Source organism: Cherax quadricarinatus, chromosome 38 (genome assembly GCF_038502225.1).
Source record: "Cherax quadricarinatus isolate ZL_2023a chromosome 38, ASM3850222v1, whole genome shotgun sequence".
NCBI classification, from domain to species: Eukaryota; Metazoa; Arthropoda; class Malacostraca; order Decapoda; family Parastacidae; genus Cherax; species Cherax quadricarinatus.
In genome coordinates this window covers 9,467,502-9,486,625 of record NC_091329.1, presented here as the reverse complement: position 1 = coordinate 9,486,625, position 19,124 = coordinate 9,467,502, and the positions used below count along the sequence as shown (strand labels likewise).

The window sequence follows — 19,124 nt, the reverse complement described above, 5'->3', positions numbered from 1 at the left end:
AGGGATATCTCATTAGCTTTGTGAATGTTAAACAATATGATCTTCTCAAAGACTGACAGCTTTTTTATATAGAAAACGACTGTAGAATTAATAATTCTTGGTGTATACAAGTACCGAAGAATGGATCTGACAATCAACTGGTCTTAACAGGATCCACTATTGCTACACAGTACATTTTTCTCAATACCCAGCCACACCCGGGATTCGCTGTAAAGCCTTAATTTGCATGTAAATTGTCAGTTTCTCACTTCGTAACAGAGGCGTCAGACTGCGATGAGCGTCCCTGCAGGTCACCGTGCAGCGTGCGTATCTTCTGAAGGCGCAGACGAACATAGCGAGCTTCTGTGAACTGACGCAGAGCCTCCGATGGGCCTGCAGATCCTGGACGACCGTTCACTAGTGATGTGTGTACCTGAAACACAGCCACAAAACTTCATTAATCGCCGCTCAATACAAATTGAACATATCTAAACAGGCAGAGCTCAAATCACAATTTAAGAAACTAATTATTACATCGTGAGTTAAAAATATTTAAGGCATTACATTGCACCCTAAAACTTTCTAACATTATGGCTCATTTGTATATTAAACTTTCACTTTTGTTTGTGCTCTTTTTCCAGAGTATTATCACTGATAAAAAAGTGTAATATGTTAAAAATTAGTTTCCCAATGCCTGATCAATCAAAACAATAGGCATTTCTATTTTCAATTTGGTATCCACAAAGGAGTACTTTAAGTGGGATTCTGTGGAGACTGTTTCTTCTGGTCAGTCTCAAGCCTTTAGCACTGGTGTATTTTTCACAAAGGAAGTTTTGCATTGATTTTGGGGCGTGTAATCTGTAATTTGCCAATTTTAATTAAATTTATTTCTGTGCAATAGCTTGAGAATTCCTCTTCTGATCAGCTTGAAACCTTACATGATGGTTTATCATACACAGGAAAGGTTTGGGTTATGCACGTGTTAATTTACCAATTTTACTGGGAAAACTGAAATATTGGTTTTCATGGAGTTCGTAAATACCTCATTTTATCAGCTTCAAACCTTTAGTGCCGATGACTTCAGAATGCATCTTCAGAGCGGCTTCAAACTTAAATTGCTGGTGTATTTTGAGATATTGTATCTGTGTGATACACTAGAGAATGCCGGTGTATCTTAGTCTTAGGTGCTCATTTGCTATTTTTATTCAAGAAATTGGGATATTAGTTTCCTTGTGAAAACTTGAGAAACTTCTGGTTGGATGAAAATCTTCAACGCTAGGCTTATGGGATACGGGAATGCATTTCTCAGACAATTAAGGTAGGGGATCGTTAAAGTAGATGTAGCTGGGCTTATTAGATCCTTGAGGTGGATGTGACTGGGATTACGAAATACAGGGATATCTTTCTGGGATCTGAGGCAAGACTATTACTTGTAAGCCTTGATGTACATGTTGTACACCGTCACATTTCGAGGAGAAAGAGGGGTAAATAAAACAGGGGTGCGCCTTGATGCTGGTGAGCCAATGAACTGGAGCTACTCCTCCCCTTCCTTGGATCAAGCTTTATTCCCTCTTATTCCCAGGTGCTGCATGACCCCTACAGAGATGTGCGCTTCCCCTTGAGCATACACTGTATATTCCATTAGTCTTGGTAAAAACATGTAATGCAAAACAGGATAAATAAATAGTCAAGCAGAGATAAAATTAGACAGAGACACTTTGAATGAGTGATGGTTACAGGTAGACACAGACTTAGAATGTATGACTGTTGAAGTTGCTTACCTCGCCGCCTTCCAGGGGATTGAGTCTTGAAAAATATGAAGTGCAGATGACCTGTGTGTCTGAGGTGTAGGTGGGTCGTCCCTGGGTGGGGAGTACACCGAAGGCTGTGAGGCACTCAGCGTCAGAGAGGGCGTAGTATTGCCACGGGTGAAAGGCGCGACCATCCAGGGAGCGTTCCAGTACCCAGTTGCCAGGACGGGGCGACACTGCACTCTTCACGATCACGTAGGCTACCTGGTACACCTGTACACACCACACCATGTAACTGTTACACTGTCATATACATCATCTCCGTTTAGGAAAATAAAGAAAAATATGCTCTATACGAAGTGCTAAAATTTACCCGTATTAGTCATTCACTGTATAAAGTTGTAGAGGCTTAATCCTACGTCTGCTTGTTAAGAGACAAATGCAACCCAAAATTACTCCCTGTAACATTATATATATATATATATATATATATATATATATATATATATATATATATATATATATATATATATATATATATATATATATATATATATATATATGTCGTGCCGAATATGTAAAACTGGTCAATTAGCAAGAACTCATTTAAAATTAAGTCCTTTCTAAAATATTTTGTTATACGTTTAAAGATATATTTTTTTCATTAATGTTGATGTAAAAATTTATAATTTTGCACCAAAAGAAACTTAGAAAACTTAACTAACCTTATTATAACAAGCTCAATTTATTTTAGCCTAACCCAACTAAATATATTTTAGATTTGTTTACAGTAATTTAATACTAAACAAACACAGTGAAATATATTTTTTTCGTTAGGTTCAGAATGATTTTGGCGAAATTATTGCATACACAAATTTTCACTTGTCCTATATGGCAAGATGAGCGTTGCTATTTAAGCCAAGATCGCAATTTTATTAACACATCGGCAGTCTCCCACTAAGGCAACATGACCCGAAAAAGAAAAACTTTCATCATTCACTCCATCACTGTCTTGCCAGAGGAGCGCTTACACTACAGTTATAGAACTGCAACATTAACACCCCTCCTTCAGGGTGCAGACACCATACTTCCCATCTCCATTACTCAAGTCCGGCCTGCCGGTTTCCCTGAATCCCTTCATAAACGTTACCCTGCTCAAGCTCCAACAGCACGTCAAGTCCCAAAAACCATATGTCTCCATTCGCTTTTATCTAACACGCTCATACATGCTTACTGGAAGTTCAAGCCCTTCGCACACAAAACCTCCTTTACCCCCTCCCTCAATCTTTTCCTAGCCGACCCCTACCCCGCCTTCCCTCCACCACAGATTCATACACTCTCGGAGTAATTCTATTTCCTTCCATCCTCTCTACATGTCCGAACCACCTCAACAACCCTTCCTCACCCCTCTGGTAATTTCCAAACTACGAATTCTCTGCATTATATTCACACCACACATTGCCCTCTGACATGACATCTCCACTACCTCCAGCTTTCTCCTTGTTGCAACATTCACCATCCATGTTTCACACCCATATAAGAACGTTGGTACAACTATACTTTCATGCATTCCATCTTTGTTTCCATGGGCAAAGTTCTTTGTCTCCACAGACTCCTAAGTGCACCACTCACCATTTTCCCCTCATCAATTCTATGATTCACCTCATCTTTCACAGGCCCATCTGCTGACTCGTCCAATCCTAAATATCTGAATACATTCTCCTCCTCCATAATCTCTCCCTCCAATCTGATATCCAATCTTTCGTCACCTAATTTTATCCTCATCACCTTATTCTTTCCTATACTCACTTTTAATTTTCTTCTTTTACATACCTTACCAAACTCATCCACCAACCCCTGCAACTTCTCTTCAGAATCTCCCCAAAAAACAGTGTCATTAGTAAAGAGCAACTGTGACAACTCCCACTTTGTGTTAGATTCTTTAACTTTCAACCCCACACCTTTTGCCAACACCCAAACATTCACTTCTCTTACAACCCAATCTATAAATATACTGAAAAACCATGGTAACATCACACATCCTTGTCTAAGGCCTAATTTTACTGGGAAATAATCTCCCTCTCTCCTACATACTCTAAGCTGAGCCTCACTATTCTCGTAAAAATTCTCCATTGCTTTCGGTAACCTACCTCCTACTCCATACATCTGCAACATCTGGCACATTGCCTCCCTATCCACCCTGTCATACGCCTTTTCCATATCCATAAATGCCACAAAAACCTCTTCACCTTTATCTTAATACTATTCACCTATATGTTTCATAGTCAATACTTGGTCTACACACTCCCTACCTTTCATACTCAAAAGACTTATTCCCCTATAATTTCTGCACTCTCTGTCGTCCCCTTTGCCTTTATGCAAAGGAACTATTTAGGCTCTCTGCCAATCCCTAGGTGCCTTATCTTCTTCCATACATTTATTAAATAAAAGCACCAAACACTCCAAAACTACATCCCCACCTGCTTTTAACGTTTCTATCTTTATCCCATCAATCCCTGCTGCCTTACCCCCTTTCATTCTACACACTGCCTCACGAACTTCCCCCAAACTCACAACTGGTTCTTTCTCACTCCTAAAAGATGTTATTCCTCCTCACCCTATACACGAAATCACAGCTTCCGTATCTTCATCATTTAACAATTCCTCAGAATATTCATTCCTTCTTCCCAATACCTCTAACTCTTCATTTAATAACTCTCCTCTCCTATTTTTAACTATCAAATCCAACTTTTTCTTATTTTCAAAAAAATTTGTTGATAACATCTCACCCACTGTTTCGTTTGCTCTCTCTTTACATTTTTTCACCAATCTCTCAACCTCTCTTTTTCTCTATATATACTCCTCCCTCCTTGCATCACTTGCAAACTTTTCCTCCCTTTCTACTCTCTTTACATCATTCCACCAATCGCTCTTTTCCCTCCCGCACCCGCTTTCCTGTAACCACAAACTGCTGAACACTAACGCTACATTCTTAAACCTACTCCCATACATATTCGACCCCACTGCCTATACGTATGCTCACTAGCCCATTTATCCTCCAACAGTTGCTTATATCTTACCGTAACTGCCTCCTCCTTTAGTTTATAAACCTTTACCTCTCTTTTACGTGCTGCTTCTATTTTCCTTGTATCCCATCTACCTTTTACTCTCATTGCAGCTACAACTAAAAAATGATCTGGTATGTCCGTGACCCCTCTATAAGCATGTACATCCTGAAGTCTATAATATATATATATATATATATATATATATATATATATATATATATATATATATATATATATATATATATATATATAGTGTGTGTGTGTGTGTGTGTGTGTGTGTGTGTGTAATTCTTTCCTTCAAATCTGATGGTCAAAAAAATGAAGTTTTTGGTTGTTACTTCTTAAAAACGTTAGAGAACAATGCCTTAAACAGCCTATAAAATATTACCTCGCAGATAAAGTCTGCCCGATACATTGTCTGAAAAAAAATGTGAATTTATCAAACATATTTTTGGTGCCTTTTTATCTATCGAATTATTTTCATAGTCTGGCCACTTTTTTGTACGGCGACAACCTGCATAAATATCTGAGGGCAGCTGTTATCCTGACGAAGATATCGGAGCTCAACTTTGTCTTCCTGTCCACTCAGGCTGCCTTCGTACCCATCCTCATAAGTTTTCTTTTTCTTTTATGTAAAACAGCTCAAGTCAAAATCCCAGGGAAGGAGTTAAACATTATTTTAAATCTAAATATTTCCAAGACAATCTTTTTTTTTTTTCAATTTATTCAAAACATTGTATTCCCCAAATATTTGTATATTCATCATTTATTTTTTTCAACACCACGAATGACTAATCCTTTAATTTCGAAGCTCGGTGGTTGAGCATTAGGCTTACAATCAACGGGCCAGGGTTCAATCCAGGGTGTGGGCGAGCCATACAGGCAAATCTCCTACCACCTATTGCCCCTATCCGCCATGAGTAAGTACCTGGGTCAGTCGACATTTGTTGGTTCCATCCCGGGGAAGAGAATCAAAGGAGCCCAATGGAAATTAGCTACACTGCTTGGATTCCTTGGGTTATCCTGGGTTACTGATCCTTCAAGATTTATAATCCCAAGAGACTTCTTCCCCTAACATTCTGCCAACTATCATGCTCCTATTATTCTCCCTTCCTCCACTACTCTCCCTCTTCTTTCCTCCACTACTCTCCCTCTTCTTTCCTCCACTACTCTCCCTCTTCTTTCCTCCACTATTCTCCCTCTTCTTTCCTCCACTACTCTCCCTCTTCTTTCCTCCACTACTCTCCCTCTTCTTTCCTCCACTACTCTCCCTCTTCTTTCCTCCACTACTCTCCCTCTTCTTTCCTCCACTACTCTCCCTCTTCTTTCCTCCACTACTCTCCCTCTTCTTTCCTCCACTACTCTCCCTCTTCTTTCCTCCACTACTCTCCCTCTTCTTTCCTCCACTACTCTCCCTCTTCTTTCCTCCACTACTCTCCCTCTTCTTTCCTCCACTACTCTCCCTCTTCTTTCCTCCACTACTCTCCCTCTTCTTTCCTCCACTACTCTCCCTCTTCTTTCCTCCACTACTCTCCCTCTTCTTTCCTCCACTATTCTCCTTCTTCTTTCCTCCACTACTCTCCCTCTTCTTTCCTCCACTACTCTCCCTCTTCTTTCCTCCACTACTCTCCATCTTCCTTCCACTATCAATGAAAAAATGTGTATGACGCTTGGCTGGCGTCCGAGAATGTAGAAAGTTGTAATAAACTAAAATAGGACCAGCCTGGGCGAGTAATGCGAACCAGCGACGTATGCAATACAACCGTCAAGGGAAGACGTACTCGACGCCAGGTTACGAAGTTCACGACACTAGACGTCTTGTGACAACATTAACAACGCAAATTGGCAACGTACACGACGTAATTCACACATTCACCTTTAAATATTCTTGATCGCTTGGCTGAATTTAATTTTTTTTGCGCAAAACAATCTGGTTTCGTCACGACCGTGCACTTGCACTTACGTATAACGTTACTCTGAAGGACCGTACGCCTGCATGTGAGTATGCTACACTCGGCAGGACCGTGCGACTGCACGTGAATATGCTACACTCAGCAGAAAAAAAAAACATACCACGGGTGGGGTTAGAACCCGCGATCAGAGAGTCACAAAACTCCAGACCGTCGCGTTCGGCACTGGAGTTTTGTGACTGATCGCGGGTTCTAACCCCACCCGTGGTATGGTTTGTTTGCAATCGTGTCATTACGATTTCGTGAGTCATATACACTCGGCAGGATCGTGCGACTGCACATGAACATGTTATACTCTTGTAGTGCCTTTTAAAAGTGAAATCCCATTCAGATGAGACTCAAATAGCTCCAGGAAGAAACCTTGAGATTTTTCCCACAAATACATTTATTCTTTTCTAGGAGGCCATGGGTCCCAGGTTAGAACTAGGAGTGGTACGTTCCTTTATTATCATTATTAGTAGTATTAGTATTAGTAGTAGCAGTAGATAATTATATACTATAATATGCACGCCAACATCTACGTTTTTCTAAACTGCGCTGAAATTTTCACTTGATTACGAAAATAAAATTCTAGTTCCTGAATATTTTTTCCCCTTCTACCCACGAAGCTTTGTCAATTAATCTAGTGTTATTTTTACCCTCAGTACAAACAAGCCACAATAATGTGAATATTGAGTGATAATTAAAATTTACGTTAGCACGGTAAATTAAATATAGTATGTATATGTGTACGTATATGCATATATATATATATATATATATATATATATATATATATATATATATATATATATATATATATATATATATACACACACACACACACACACACACACACACACACACACACACCCCGAGAGCTGTATCTCTATATATACACAGAGATTTTATTTTAATCCTATTTATGAGGATTAAAGTACTTTTGATACTAGAGAAAGGTGAATTGAAGCCTTAATGGCCCATGTCAGGCTGTATCCAAACCTAACAAACTGATGGGGAAACTAGCAAACCTCGAGTTGATGTTGCATGGGGAAGCAATAAATCACTGGGGAGAGAAAAAGCGATAAATCAGGGAATGGAGAGAAAGCAATATATAACTGAGAACGTAGAGAAAGTAATAAATCACTAGTGAAGAGTGATTAGTAATAACGATCGGGTGACCACCAATCGAGCACATACGCTATTCATTAGTAGACCTGACACCACTCCAAGTTTGACAACTGAGAGAAGCTCTGTGTGATGTGCTTGTTCATTATATTAATTTTTAGTATATGTATTAATACATTACATTATTATTAATAAGCAAGAATGTAGGAGGTAAAGAAATTAGTTTCTCAAACTCCAATAACAGTTTGACATCTCATGCATTATCAGTTTACTACCACCATTACTAACTTGTTGCTACTGCCACTAATTTACTGTCATATTACAGACATCGCAATGCAATCGAATTTCAGGGTCAATTATTCACAAACCATATTCAGAAGAGGAAATATCATCGTTTACTCCGAAGGCGATGCTGAGTTTTTAGTTAGGCAAGCAGCACCTTGTAGGCGGAGTGCCACATCTACCAGAGACGGGATGTCCCTACCTTCTGGGCACAAGCCTATCCCAGAGCCGCCCTGTACTACATCTACTGAAATCAAAGGTAAGTCGTTCAAACCTCCCCAGCATGTTTATGTGACCCATCGTCTGGGACCACACGCCTACCATCTGAAGGCAGACACTTCATATTTGGCTGTTTCCGCAAGGCATCATCATTAACCCCCCCCCCCCACACACCTCTCAATGGAGGTACCGTGATGCCGGTGTGGCTCTTGATTCAAAGAATAATAATACCAAGCCTTCCCTTCCTTAGATTTGAGCAGATTCCTTTTCGTTTCTGCAGGCGCTGAATGACCTTTACGGGTTTAACGCCCCCTCCCCATGAATGCAATAATTAAAATAATCATTGCCGTTTATTTTCTTAAAGCAAACAAGGCACGAAAAGATAGCTTCACGTCACTTTTGCATGTAGTTTCAAAACACGCAAAGAAACTGTCTCAGGAAACAATGGAAAAGTTACAATCATATACTTAAGAGTGGAAAAGGCTTACATTGGACAACAGACAATATGTGCAGTAGTGACAAATTAAAAATGCTTAGATATGGAGCGATCGAAGAACTCAAAACATGTATAGGATAAAACAGAAATCAGATCTGATCACAAACTGAAGGAACGGGTAAAATATCTAAGGTATTAATGTCAGACGGCCTAGCATTTAGAGCCCCAAAAAGCAAATGTAGCCAATTAAAAGAATTTTTTTATGTGCATTATAAATTTTAAATTGAGAGGCTATGGTACTTCAAATACTTCTGGTCAGGCTGATCATATCACCAAGTCTGGCTACAGGTCTGGCTGTTGGAGTCGAAAACCGGTCATAGGTATGTCAGCCACACGTACACATACAACTTCCCCGTGCGTAGAAACACCAAACATACATTCATTGTCTGCCATGTTTTCCTGTTAAGGCAGTGAAGGGAGGACCCAGGACAGAGGCAACGACAGCTGGCATGACGCAGCTGCCTCACCACTACCAAACATGCCACTTTATCTTGTACATTATAAACTCAACAAACCAACATGCTGACTCAGTATCAAGGCATTTGCATCAATCATGCAAAAATAGTCATAGGAAAAACAAATGAGGAAGTTTCACTGCCACACAAGAGAAATCTTAGATCCAGAAGTTCATCGTTGAAGTCTGACGCTAAAAACATTTTGAATACTAGATATTTCTCCTAAATTTATCATTTAGAACAGTGATTCTTAGCCATTTTGGGTAGCGCCCACTATCGCAGCAGTTGGTCATCTCCACGCCTCTCCCCGCCTTCCTTCACATGAAATTTTAAACGCAAAAACTTAAAAAAAAAGTCTTCATTATTTAAATAGGATAACTGAAAAACCAGTTTTCATTCTTAAATTTATTATTTTGAAGCCTTCAAAAAAATATGTTTAAGGAACAAATTGCATACACAAAATATTCCTTATTTTTTATCTACTTTCGCCCCCCAAAAATACACTCACTCCTAGGGGGCAGCCCCCAAGTTAAGAACTGCTGATCTAGAACTTACTCAAAACAGCTGATATTTTACGAGGGGTGTTCGCATCCTCTGTCGCAATTCCAGGTACCGTAATGAAAATCAGATTCTAAAATGAACGTTGCAACCAGGTTTCGTAAACGCCTTCAGAAGACAGCTTGAAGTTCATCTTAATGATCCAGGAGGATTGCGGCTGTACCACCTCCAGCGACTCCCTATAGAGGCTCTTTGATAGCCCGAGGACGTCGATGTGTACCTGTCCCTTAATTGGGAAGCAAGTCGAGTCATGATCACTTCCCTGCAAGGTGCTCTCTCGGCCCACTCAAATATTTTGACCCGTGCCCAGACTACGCCTCAGCGAAACGTGGGTGTCGACGCCTGGTTGTCCTACGAGGATGTAAACATTACAAATATTCAGGTTTATAAGGTGGCGGCAGTATATTGAAAATGCTATCCAAAGTTTTTATTATTTTCTCTTTACAGTTGCTTTTAGTGTTCCAGGTAAAGCAAATAGTTTTTCATGGCTGTTATGTTTATTTTCGTTGCAGAGGCAGACAAAAATTGGCCAAACTTTAATATATTATAAAATATTGTAAGTTTCCGTTATATTTTCAAGTATGTTAAATTTAGTTCAGTTAAAGAAAATAACTGCAAGAAACACTCAGCCAATCAGAAAATCCTATCGTCAGTATTATGCGAATCCGCAATGATAAATATTAGCAGAAAACTATAAACGTTTGATTATTAAATTTTACTGCGTTCAGACAATCTGACCAGGACAGCCACTGTTCAAGTATCAACAGTTAAAAAACAGGTTGACCAAGTTACGAGACAAATACACTACTTGGCATCTTGTGTAAGTGTATCACCATTACCAATGACAATAGTGTTTCGTGTCGCTGAGCACTATTATCAGAGAACGGGATAAACGTAATAGATCCAAGCAAAACATGTTATGTCGTTATTATTATAATATATGCACGACCTAACTGTATTATAGTCATTACCGTGTCAATTCAGCGATGGAAAAACAGCACACTGTTCCCGCCTTCAGTCGTTGCTTGTAAATATTTTTATTTCGTCAAAGCACATACTATTTGGTACATCTTTTTGGGACAGTTGCTAAGTTCTGAGACCTATCTACCTATCTGTGTGTGGGGGGGGGGGTGTAGGCGGTGAACAAGACAACTGGAGTGCTGACCCTGGTGTGGAGGGGCGGTGACGTGCCGGCCAGGGTGTGACACATACCCATAGAATAACTTATGGACGTGTACTCTTGACTGATACTCTTACTCCACCCTACTCCATCACTCCCACCCCCGTTCACACTACTTTCTCTTTGCTTCTCTCCAATCTCTTCCTTCCTTACCTATCGTATCCTCTTCTTCCATTTCAAATACGCCTCATCAACTCCTCCAATCCCTTTATTTCCTCTCATTTTTTCCTCCCCCTTCCTGCCGTCTATTATTTCTTCCCTCGTCCCCTGCCTTCTATCGCCAAATTTGATTTTTTTTTCCACGACCACCTCGTTGCCAGACTTATGGAGGCCTTTTTTTTCAAGTTTGCTAATTTGTGGAAAAGTACAGGTAATCATCGGGAATGAAAACTTTAATATGTACTAATAAACTAAATAATATGGATATGCGTTTATTGGTTAACGTATTTATAATATTAAAAACTTAACCCGACTCAACCTAACCAAACCTGACTTAACCTAAAATTGACTTAAAAACAGACGTTAAATCAATTTTTTAAAACCAGGGCTGGTTATTCAGCTGCAGTGGCTGAGAAACTAGTGATTCCCAGTGGCTGAGAAACTAGTGATTCCCAGGCCAGTTATACCAGCCATCCACACCCGATAAGTGACAATCTGTCTTCGATGAGTTCAGAGTTTTTCTACTCCCGGAACCCGGCCATGGGCCAGGCTCGTCTGGTGCTTGTTCCTTCTTTATGCTTTGTTCCTTCTTTCTTATGTTCTTATGAGGACAAATATTCTATTAGTGGGATGGATTTGTGAAGGACCTGCCTAGTATGGACCAACAGGCTTGCTGCAGTGTTCCTCCTTTATGTTGTCTGGTCAACCAGGCTGTTGCTGATGGTAGCCCGCTGCCCCACACATCCATCACAGCCTGCCTCTCGGCTCATATGATACCCACCTCACCCCCCACATACACACACGATATACCTACGAACGCCCACACTTACGCATGCATGAATGTACCTCTGCACTAACATTACATTACTGGTATATAATACCCACAAGTTGACGAATAAGATATATACAACACCTGCGTATCTTTATTATTAAAACTACCAAAAAGTGGCGTTCTCAGATTATATTCACACACACCTATCCACATAAGCATACCGCCTACGCTCACACACACACCTACGCCCGCACACGCATCGCCAACACGCACACCTACGCACACACACACCGACATCAACATTCATTTGCCACTGCCCACCGTCCTGCTACACTGGGGTACATGTAGGCTTTTAAGGGTGCTTCCGTTGCTCGCTCTCAACTTCCGTTTTGATTTATGGAAGATCTTACAGTCGGACTGGAGGACAGCCAGCATGAGTTTGCTTTTCTGGATGTGTGTGTGTGTGTGTGTGTGTGTGTGTGTGTGTGTGTGTGTGTGTGTGTGTGTGTGTGTGTGTGTGTGTGTGTGTGTGTGTATCACCATTCCCAATGACAATAGTGTTTCGTGCGTGCGCGTATGTACTCAACTATTTGTAGTTGCAGGGGGTCGATTCATAGCTCCTGGCACCGCCTCTTCACCTACTATCGATCCACTTTACTAATTTCTAGTCTCCAGATCATACCTTCTCTTGAATCTGTGTATAGTTTATGTCCACTGTATCTCATCTCGTTCGTGTCATCTACTTACCCCACTGACAATGAAAAAGTTTCTCTGGCTCGGCTGCTTATTTAGCAGTCACATGCACAGTCTTCTCTTTTCTCCAACAGCCTATCGCTATTCACTAGGTTTTTTTTGTCTCCCGAATATTATGTATGCAAGGGTCATGTAATCCCTGGTCCTCCGTTTTCTAGGATGGTCAGGTTCAATATCTGGTCTCCACTTGTAGTCCATCCATCCTTAGCTTCGGCATCAACTGCCGCAAACAGGATATTCTCTAGATATACCTTTGATGAGCTCCGAGAATTGCTAAAGTAGGAGAAACTTTTAGAGAGGGTGTGGTAGGTAAGTTTGGGGTGCCAGGTGTAAATGATAATGGGAGCCCTTTGATTGAGCTTTGTATAGAAAGGGGTTGAGTTATAGGTAATACATATTTTAAGAAAAAGAGGATAAATAAGTATACAAGATATGATGTAGGGCGAAATGACAGTAGTTTGTTGGATTATGTATTGGTAGACAAAAGACTGTTGAGTAGACTTCAGGATGTACATGTTTATAGAGGGGCCACAGATATATCAGATCACTTTCTAGTTGTAGCTACACTGAGAGTAAAAGGTAGATGGGATACAAGGAGAATAGAAGCATCAGGGAAGAGAGAGGTGAAGGTTTATAAATTAAAAGAGGAGGCAGTTAGGGTAAGATATAAACAGCTATTGGAGGATAGATGGGCTAATGAGAGCATAGGCAATGGGGTCGAAGAGGTATGGGGTAGGTTTAAAAATGTAGTGTTAGAGTGTTCAGTAGAAGTTTGTGGTTACAGGAAAGTGGGTGCGGGAGGGAAGAGGAGCGATTGGTGGAATGATGATGTAAAGAGAGTAGTAAGGGAGAAAAAGTTAGCATATGAGAAGTTTTTACAAAGTAGAAGTGATGCAAGGAGGGAAGAGTATATGGAGAAAAAGAGAGGTTAAGAGAGTGGTGAAGCAATGTAAAAAGAGAGCAAATGAGAGAGTGGGTGAGATGTTATCAACAAATTTTGTTGAAAATAAGAAAAAGTTTTGGAGTGAGATTAACAAGTTAAGGAAGCATAGAGAACAAATGGATTTGTCAGTTAAAAATAGGAGAGGAGAGTTATTAAATGGAGAGTTAGAGGTATTGGGAAGATGGAGGGAATATTTTGAGGAATTGTTAAATGTTGATGAAGATAGGGAAGCTGTGATTTCGTGTATAGGGCAAGGAGGAATAACATCTTGTAGGAGTGAGGAAGAGCCAGTTGTGAGTGTGGGGGAAGTTCGTGAGGCAGTAGGTAAAATGAAAGGGGGTAAGGCAGCCGGGATTGATGGGATAAAGATAGAAATGTTAAAAGCAGGTGGGGATATAGTTTTGGAGTGGTTGGTGCAATTATTTAATAAATGTATGGAAGAGGGTAAGGTACCTAGGGATTGGCAGAGAGCATGCATAGTTCCTTTGTATAAAGGCAAAGGGGACAAAAGAGAGTGCAAAAATTATAGGGGGATAAGTCTGTTGAGTATACCTGGTAAAGTGTATGGTAGAGTTATTATTGAAAGAATTAAGAGTAAGACGGAGAATAGGATAGCAGATGAACAAGGAGGCTTTAGGAAAGGTAGGGGGTGTGTGGACCAGGTGTTTACAGCGAAACATATAAGTGAACAGTATTTAGATAAGGCTAAAGAGGTCTTTGTGGCATTTATGGATTTGGAAAAGGCGTATGACAGGGTGGATAGGGGGGCAATGTGGCAGATGTTGCAGGTGTATGGTGTAGGAGGTAGGTTACTGAAAGCAGTGAAGAGTTTTTACGAGGATAGTGAGGCTCAAGTTAGAGTATGTAGGAAAGAGGGAAATTATTTCCCAGTAAAAGTAGGCCTTAGACAAGGATGTGTGATGTCACCGTGGTTGTTTAATATATTTAAAGATGGGGTTGTAAGAGAAGTAAATGCGAGGGTCTTGGCAAGAGGCGTGGAGTTAAAAGATAAAGAATCACACAAAGTGGGAGTTGTCACAGTTGCTCTTTGCTGATGACACTGTGCTCTTGGGAGATTCTGAAGAGAAGCTGCAGAGATTGGTGGATGAATTTGGTAGGGTGTGCAAAAGAAGAAAATTAAAAGTGAATACAGGAAAGAGTAAGGTTATGAGGATAACAAAAAGATTAGGTGATGAAAGATTGGATATCAGATTGGAGGGAGTATGGAGGAGGTGAATGTATTCAGATATTTGGGAGTGGACGTGTCAGCGGATGGGTCTATGAAAGATGAGGTGAATCATAGAATTGATGAGGGGAAAAGGGTGAATGGTGCACTTAGGAGTCTGTGGAGACAAAGAACTTTGTCCTTGGAGGCAAAGAGGGGAATGTATGAGAGTATAATTTTACCAACGCTCTTATATGGGTGTGAAGCATGGGTGATGAATGTTGCAGCGAGGAGAAGGCTGGAGGCAGTGGAGATGTCATGTCTGAGGGCAATGTGTGGTGTGAATATAATGCAGAGAATTCGTAGTTTGGAAGTTAGGAGGAGGTGCGGGATTACCAAAACTGTTGTCCAGAGGGCTGAGGAACGGTTGTTGAGGTGGTTCGGACATGTAGAGAGAATGGAGCGAAACAGAATGACTTCAAGAGTGTATCAGTCTGTAATGGAAGGAAGGCGGGGTAGGGATCGGCCTAGGAAAGGTTGGAGGGAGGGGGTAAAGGAGGTTTTGTGTTCGAGGGGCTTGGACTACCAGCAGGCATGCGTGAGCGTTTTTGATAGGAGTGAATGGAGACAAATGGTTTTTAATACTTGACGTGCTGTTGGAGTGTGAGCAAAGTAACATTTATGAAGGGGTTCAGGGAAACCGGCAGGCCGGACTTGAGTCCTGGAGATGGGAAGTACAGTGCCTGCACTCTGAAGGAGGGGTGTTAATGTTGCAGTTTAAAAACTGTAGTGTAAAGCACCCTTCTGGCAAGACAGTGATGGAGTGAATGATGGTGAAAGTTTTTATTTTTCGGGCCACCCTGCCTTGGTGGGAATCGGCCAGTGTGATAATAAAAAAAATACCTTTGATGAGCTCCGAGAATTTTTCTACTCCTGAAGCCCGGCCATAGGTCAGGCTCATTTGGTGTTTGCCTGGTCAACCAGGTTGTTGCTGCTAGTGGTACGCTGACTCACATAATTTTATAAAATTTTATTAAAAGAAATTAGTTTCCTTATTTACTTTACATTCTTGGAAATTTCTCACCTCCCAGGATGTATCAGTGTCATGGCCTCTCACTCCCTTCCCTGCTCTTTGCGCTTAACAGGATTAAATTTTTTTAGTTGCTTTTTCGGGCAACATTTTAAACCTATTCAATTTAGTGTGTAACAATTCATGTCATCTCCGGCTGTTACATGCCTCATAAGATAACCATCATTTGTAACCAACAAGTCATTTTTTTCCCGGCAGGTAGTTTAAGTACGTATATCAACACAGATTACGTACGTATATCAAGAAGAGTAGTGGTCCAAGTAGGCTTGGGGAGGGTCCACTCATCACTAGTACCCAGTCCGATGCTTTCTTATTGTCCCGTCTGTGTAGTGTGTGTGTACTCACCAATTTGCACTGACTGATTTGTTTGCGGGGGATGAGTCTTGGCTCCTGAACCCGCCAATTAAGCTTCCTCAACGGGCATCACGTGTTTTTGACTTCATGAACATTATCATGTATGCAATTCAGAGCTATATGAAGCCTGAATCCACCTCTATCACACAGATCCACTCCCTTACTACCATGAGACTGAAATAACTACTTTCCTATGTTTATAGCTATCAACTATTTTTCCTGGCTGCTGGTCATCGTATTTCAGACACGGAACTACTCTATCAACTTCCGCGTATTTCATAATTATATTTCTCCCAGTCATCTCTTCCAGAGTAGTCTCGGGCTCAGTTTCTCACAGTGCACACCCCTCATCTGGATTAGTCTGGATTACTAGCGTACTCGGCACACACAATGAGGTCCGTGGTTCGATCCCAGTGTTTCCTTAAGACACATGCTGTCTGTTCACCTAGCAGTAAATAGGTACTTGGGTGTTAGCCGCCTGGTGTGGGTCGCATCCTGGGGTTAAAACTAACCTAATTTTCCCGAAATGCTCTGCATAGCAGCAAGGGGCTTTCTATATAGGAGTATGTCATTGATGTCCGCTAGGCACGTATGCGTTGTACATTTACTTGTAGAAATAAAGATTATTATTATTATTATTATACTTTTATTCTAATCTACCAGCACGCAAAATCATTCACACATCACAATATAATGTTACTCATACTGGGATATCAGGTAAGGCCCTCAATGACTCACTGAATATCCCAAAAAACTGGAAACCACTAATGAGGGAGGAACTGTCTTTAAAAGAACGAATAACCAGAGGAGACATGATCACGATGTGCATGTTACCCTTAAGAAATTATAGCATGTTTAAAAGCACGAAGAGACGGACGAAAATAGAGAGAGACAGCCAAGATAAAAACTCTGGACCACTCCATACACGATCACTTCAGTGGAGAGGCCGGCTATCACTACCAACACATGTCCATCGCCACCAACAATCAACATCCGTCTGTCATCACCAACATCCATCATCCGCCCGTCCGTCTAGTGGCTCTGAAATGTGAAGTCAATTTTGACACCATCTTGAAATCTTTGATGTCATCTGTAACTTCCTGTGTGTTCCTGAAGTTAGTGTTGGCGTCGTGTGGACGCTGCTAAGGTGCTGGAGTCGTCTGGGCGCCGTTAGGGTGCTGGTCCTGCAGGTGATTAGCAAGGCGAGCTGGACAGGGCGGAGTGCCCGGGCGTAGCCAATCCCGCCCCGCCTACGCCAGCTACGCCGCCCACGAGTCTCAGGAGTGACTATCAACCGCCCGCCCACCGCTGGTAGAAGTTGTCCATTAGTGCTATGTAGTTCAATAATCATTGGCCGCCCACTGACGCTAAGCCGCCCTCAGATGCTACGGCGCCTGCATTTACTGTCCTGCTCATTTTAATATATATATATATATATATATATATATATATATATATATATATAATATACATATGCCGCCCACGGACTCTTAAGGTACAAGGATCTGTACTAATCAACGTTGATACAGCTGACTACCTCAAGGCAGCTAATATTAAGTACAAGAGTTAAAGAAGGCACAAAAGACTTCCTATTACATACAACAGGACCTGCCCTAGAGATAATTACCCGATGAGACAGTTAAACGTGTAATATCAACACGCAAGATGTGAAAGGACCATACCTATGTAGTCAACGTCCATAGATAGCCACAAGAACTGTCAAGTAATCGCAAGTGACAATAGGACAAAATGTACATCTCGGACTGAAATACACACACACACACACACACACACACACACACACACACACACACACACACACGGGTGGAAACGCTGGGTATGTTTCCTTACACCTGCTGCCCCTGTTCACCTAACAGTAAATAAGTACTCTGGTGTTAGTTGACTGTTGTGGGTCGCATCCTGGGAGTGGCAGAATACCTTAAATAAGACTGGGCTTTGAAATGAGCTGAGGCAGGATAACAGGCTAAGAGCCTGTTATCCTGCGGGGTAGGTGTGACCATGACTGCTGAGTTGATATGCTGACCTTCTACCATCACCTCTAACTCACATCTACCAACATTAGCTACCACAATGACAGCTTCTGTCCCTTTGTGGAAGAAGGCACATAATAGCTCTTAAATATATATTTATAAATGAAAGAAAAAAATGACCAGCAACAAAAGACCAGTGACACTGACAAACACTGCACAAATCTGAGACAATCTCAAGACAAATAACAGCTTTTACTGCGGCTATCACTCACATCATGTGACCTGACAGCTTTTATTGATACTAATCACTGACTATCATGTGACCCTCAATGCGGCTTCAGAAAAGGTTATTCTGCAACTTTCTACTAACTTATCCACTAATGTTGCGTCAGTCAGTAAGTGAAGAAAAGTACAGCGATGTAGTTTCACCAGTCAGTGTACAGCTGTATAGTTGCACTGGACATTGCAGATGCCTGTAACCGGGTATGGCACCAAAGCCTCGTGACAAAAATAAGAGCACTAGGAATCTCTGGCTGCACTCTTCACCTCTGGACAACTTTCAAAGGCAGTCTCCAGAGGAGGAAAATCTGTAAACTTCGCACAATCCGTGACAAGAGTACCACAAGGGACTTGGTCTATTGCCGGAACAAAGGTAAAGGAAAATAAGAGGAAACTGGACTGGTATTAGATACCAACAAGGGTTTAGAGCTCTTCTAATAGTCATAATAGCATTGCTACCTGTTACACGTGTCAGATCATGTAGGCCGTGATGGCTATGTAGGCCTGTGGTCCAGACTCTCAAAGAAGTCTGACTTCAGACCAGGTTGCGAGA

At 41.2% G+C, this 19,124-nt stretch overlaps 1 protein-coding gene across 4 annotated transcripts in view; it reads right to left on the bottom strand.

The window, feature by feature from the left end:
• wb (wing blister) overlaps positions 1–19,124 on the bottom strand; it is a 375,780-nt gene that overhangs the window by 275,906 nt on the left and 80,750 nt on the right. For all 4 annotated transcript variants that reach the window (XM_070092086.1, XM_070092087.1, XM_070092088.1 and 1 more), the window contains exons 4-5: positions 1,761–2,003; positions 249–412 (exon numbers count right to left, since the gene is read on the bottom strand). In XM_070092086.1, coding sequence (XP_069948187.1) covers positions 249–412; positions 1,761–2,003 — 407 coding nt within the window. The remainder of the gene's footprint in view (positions 1–248; positions 413–1,760; positions 2,004–19,124) is intronic.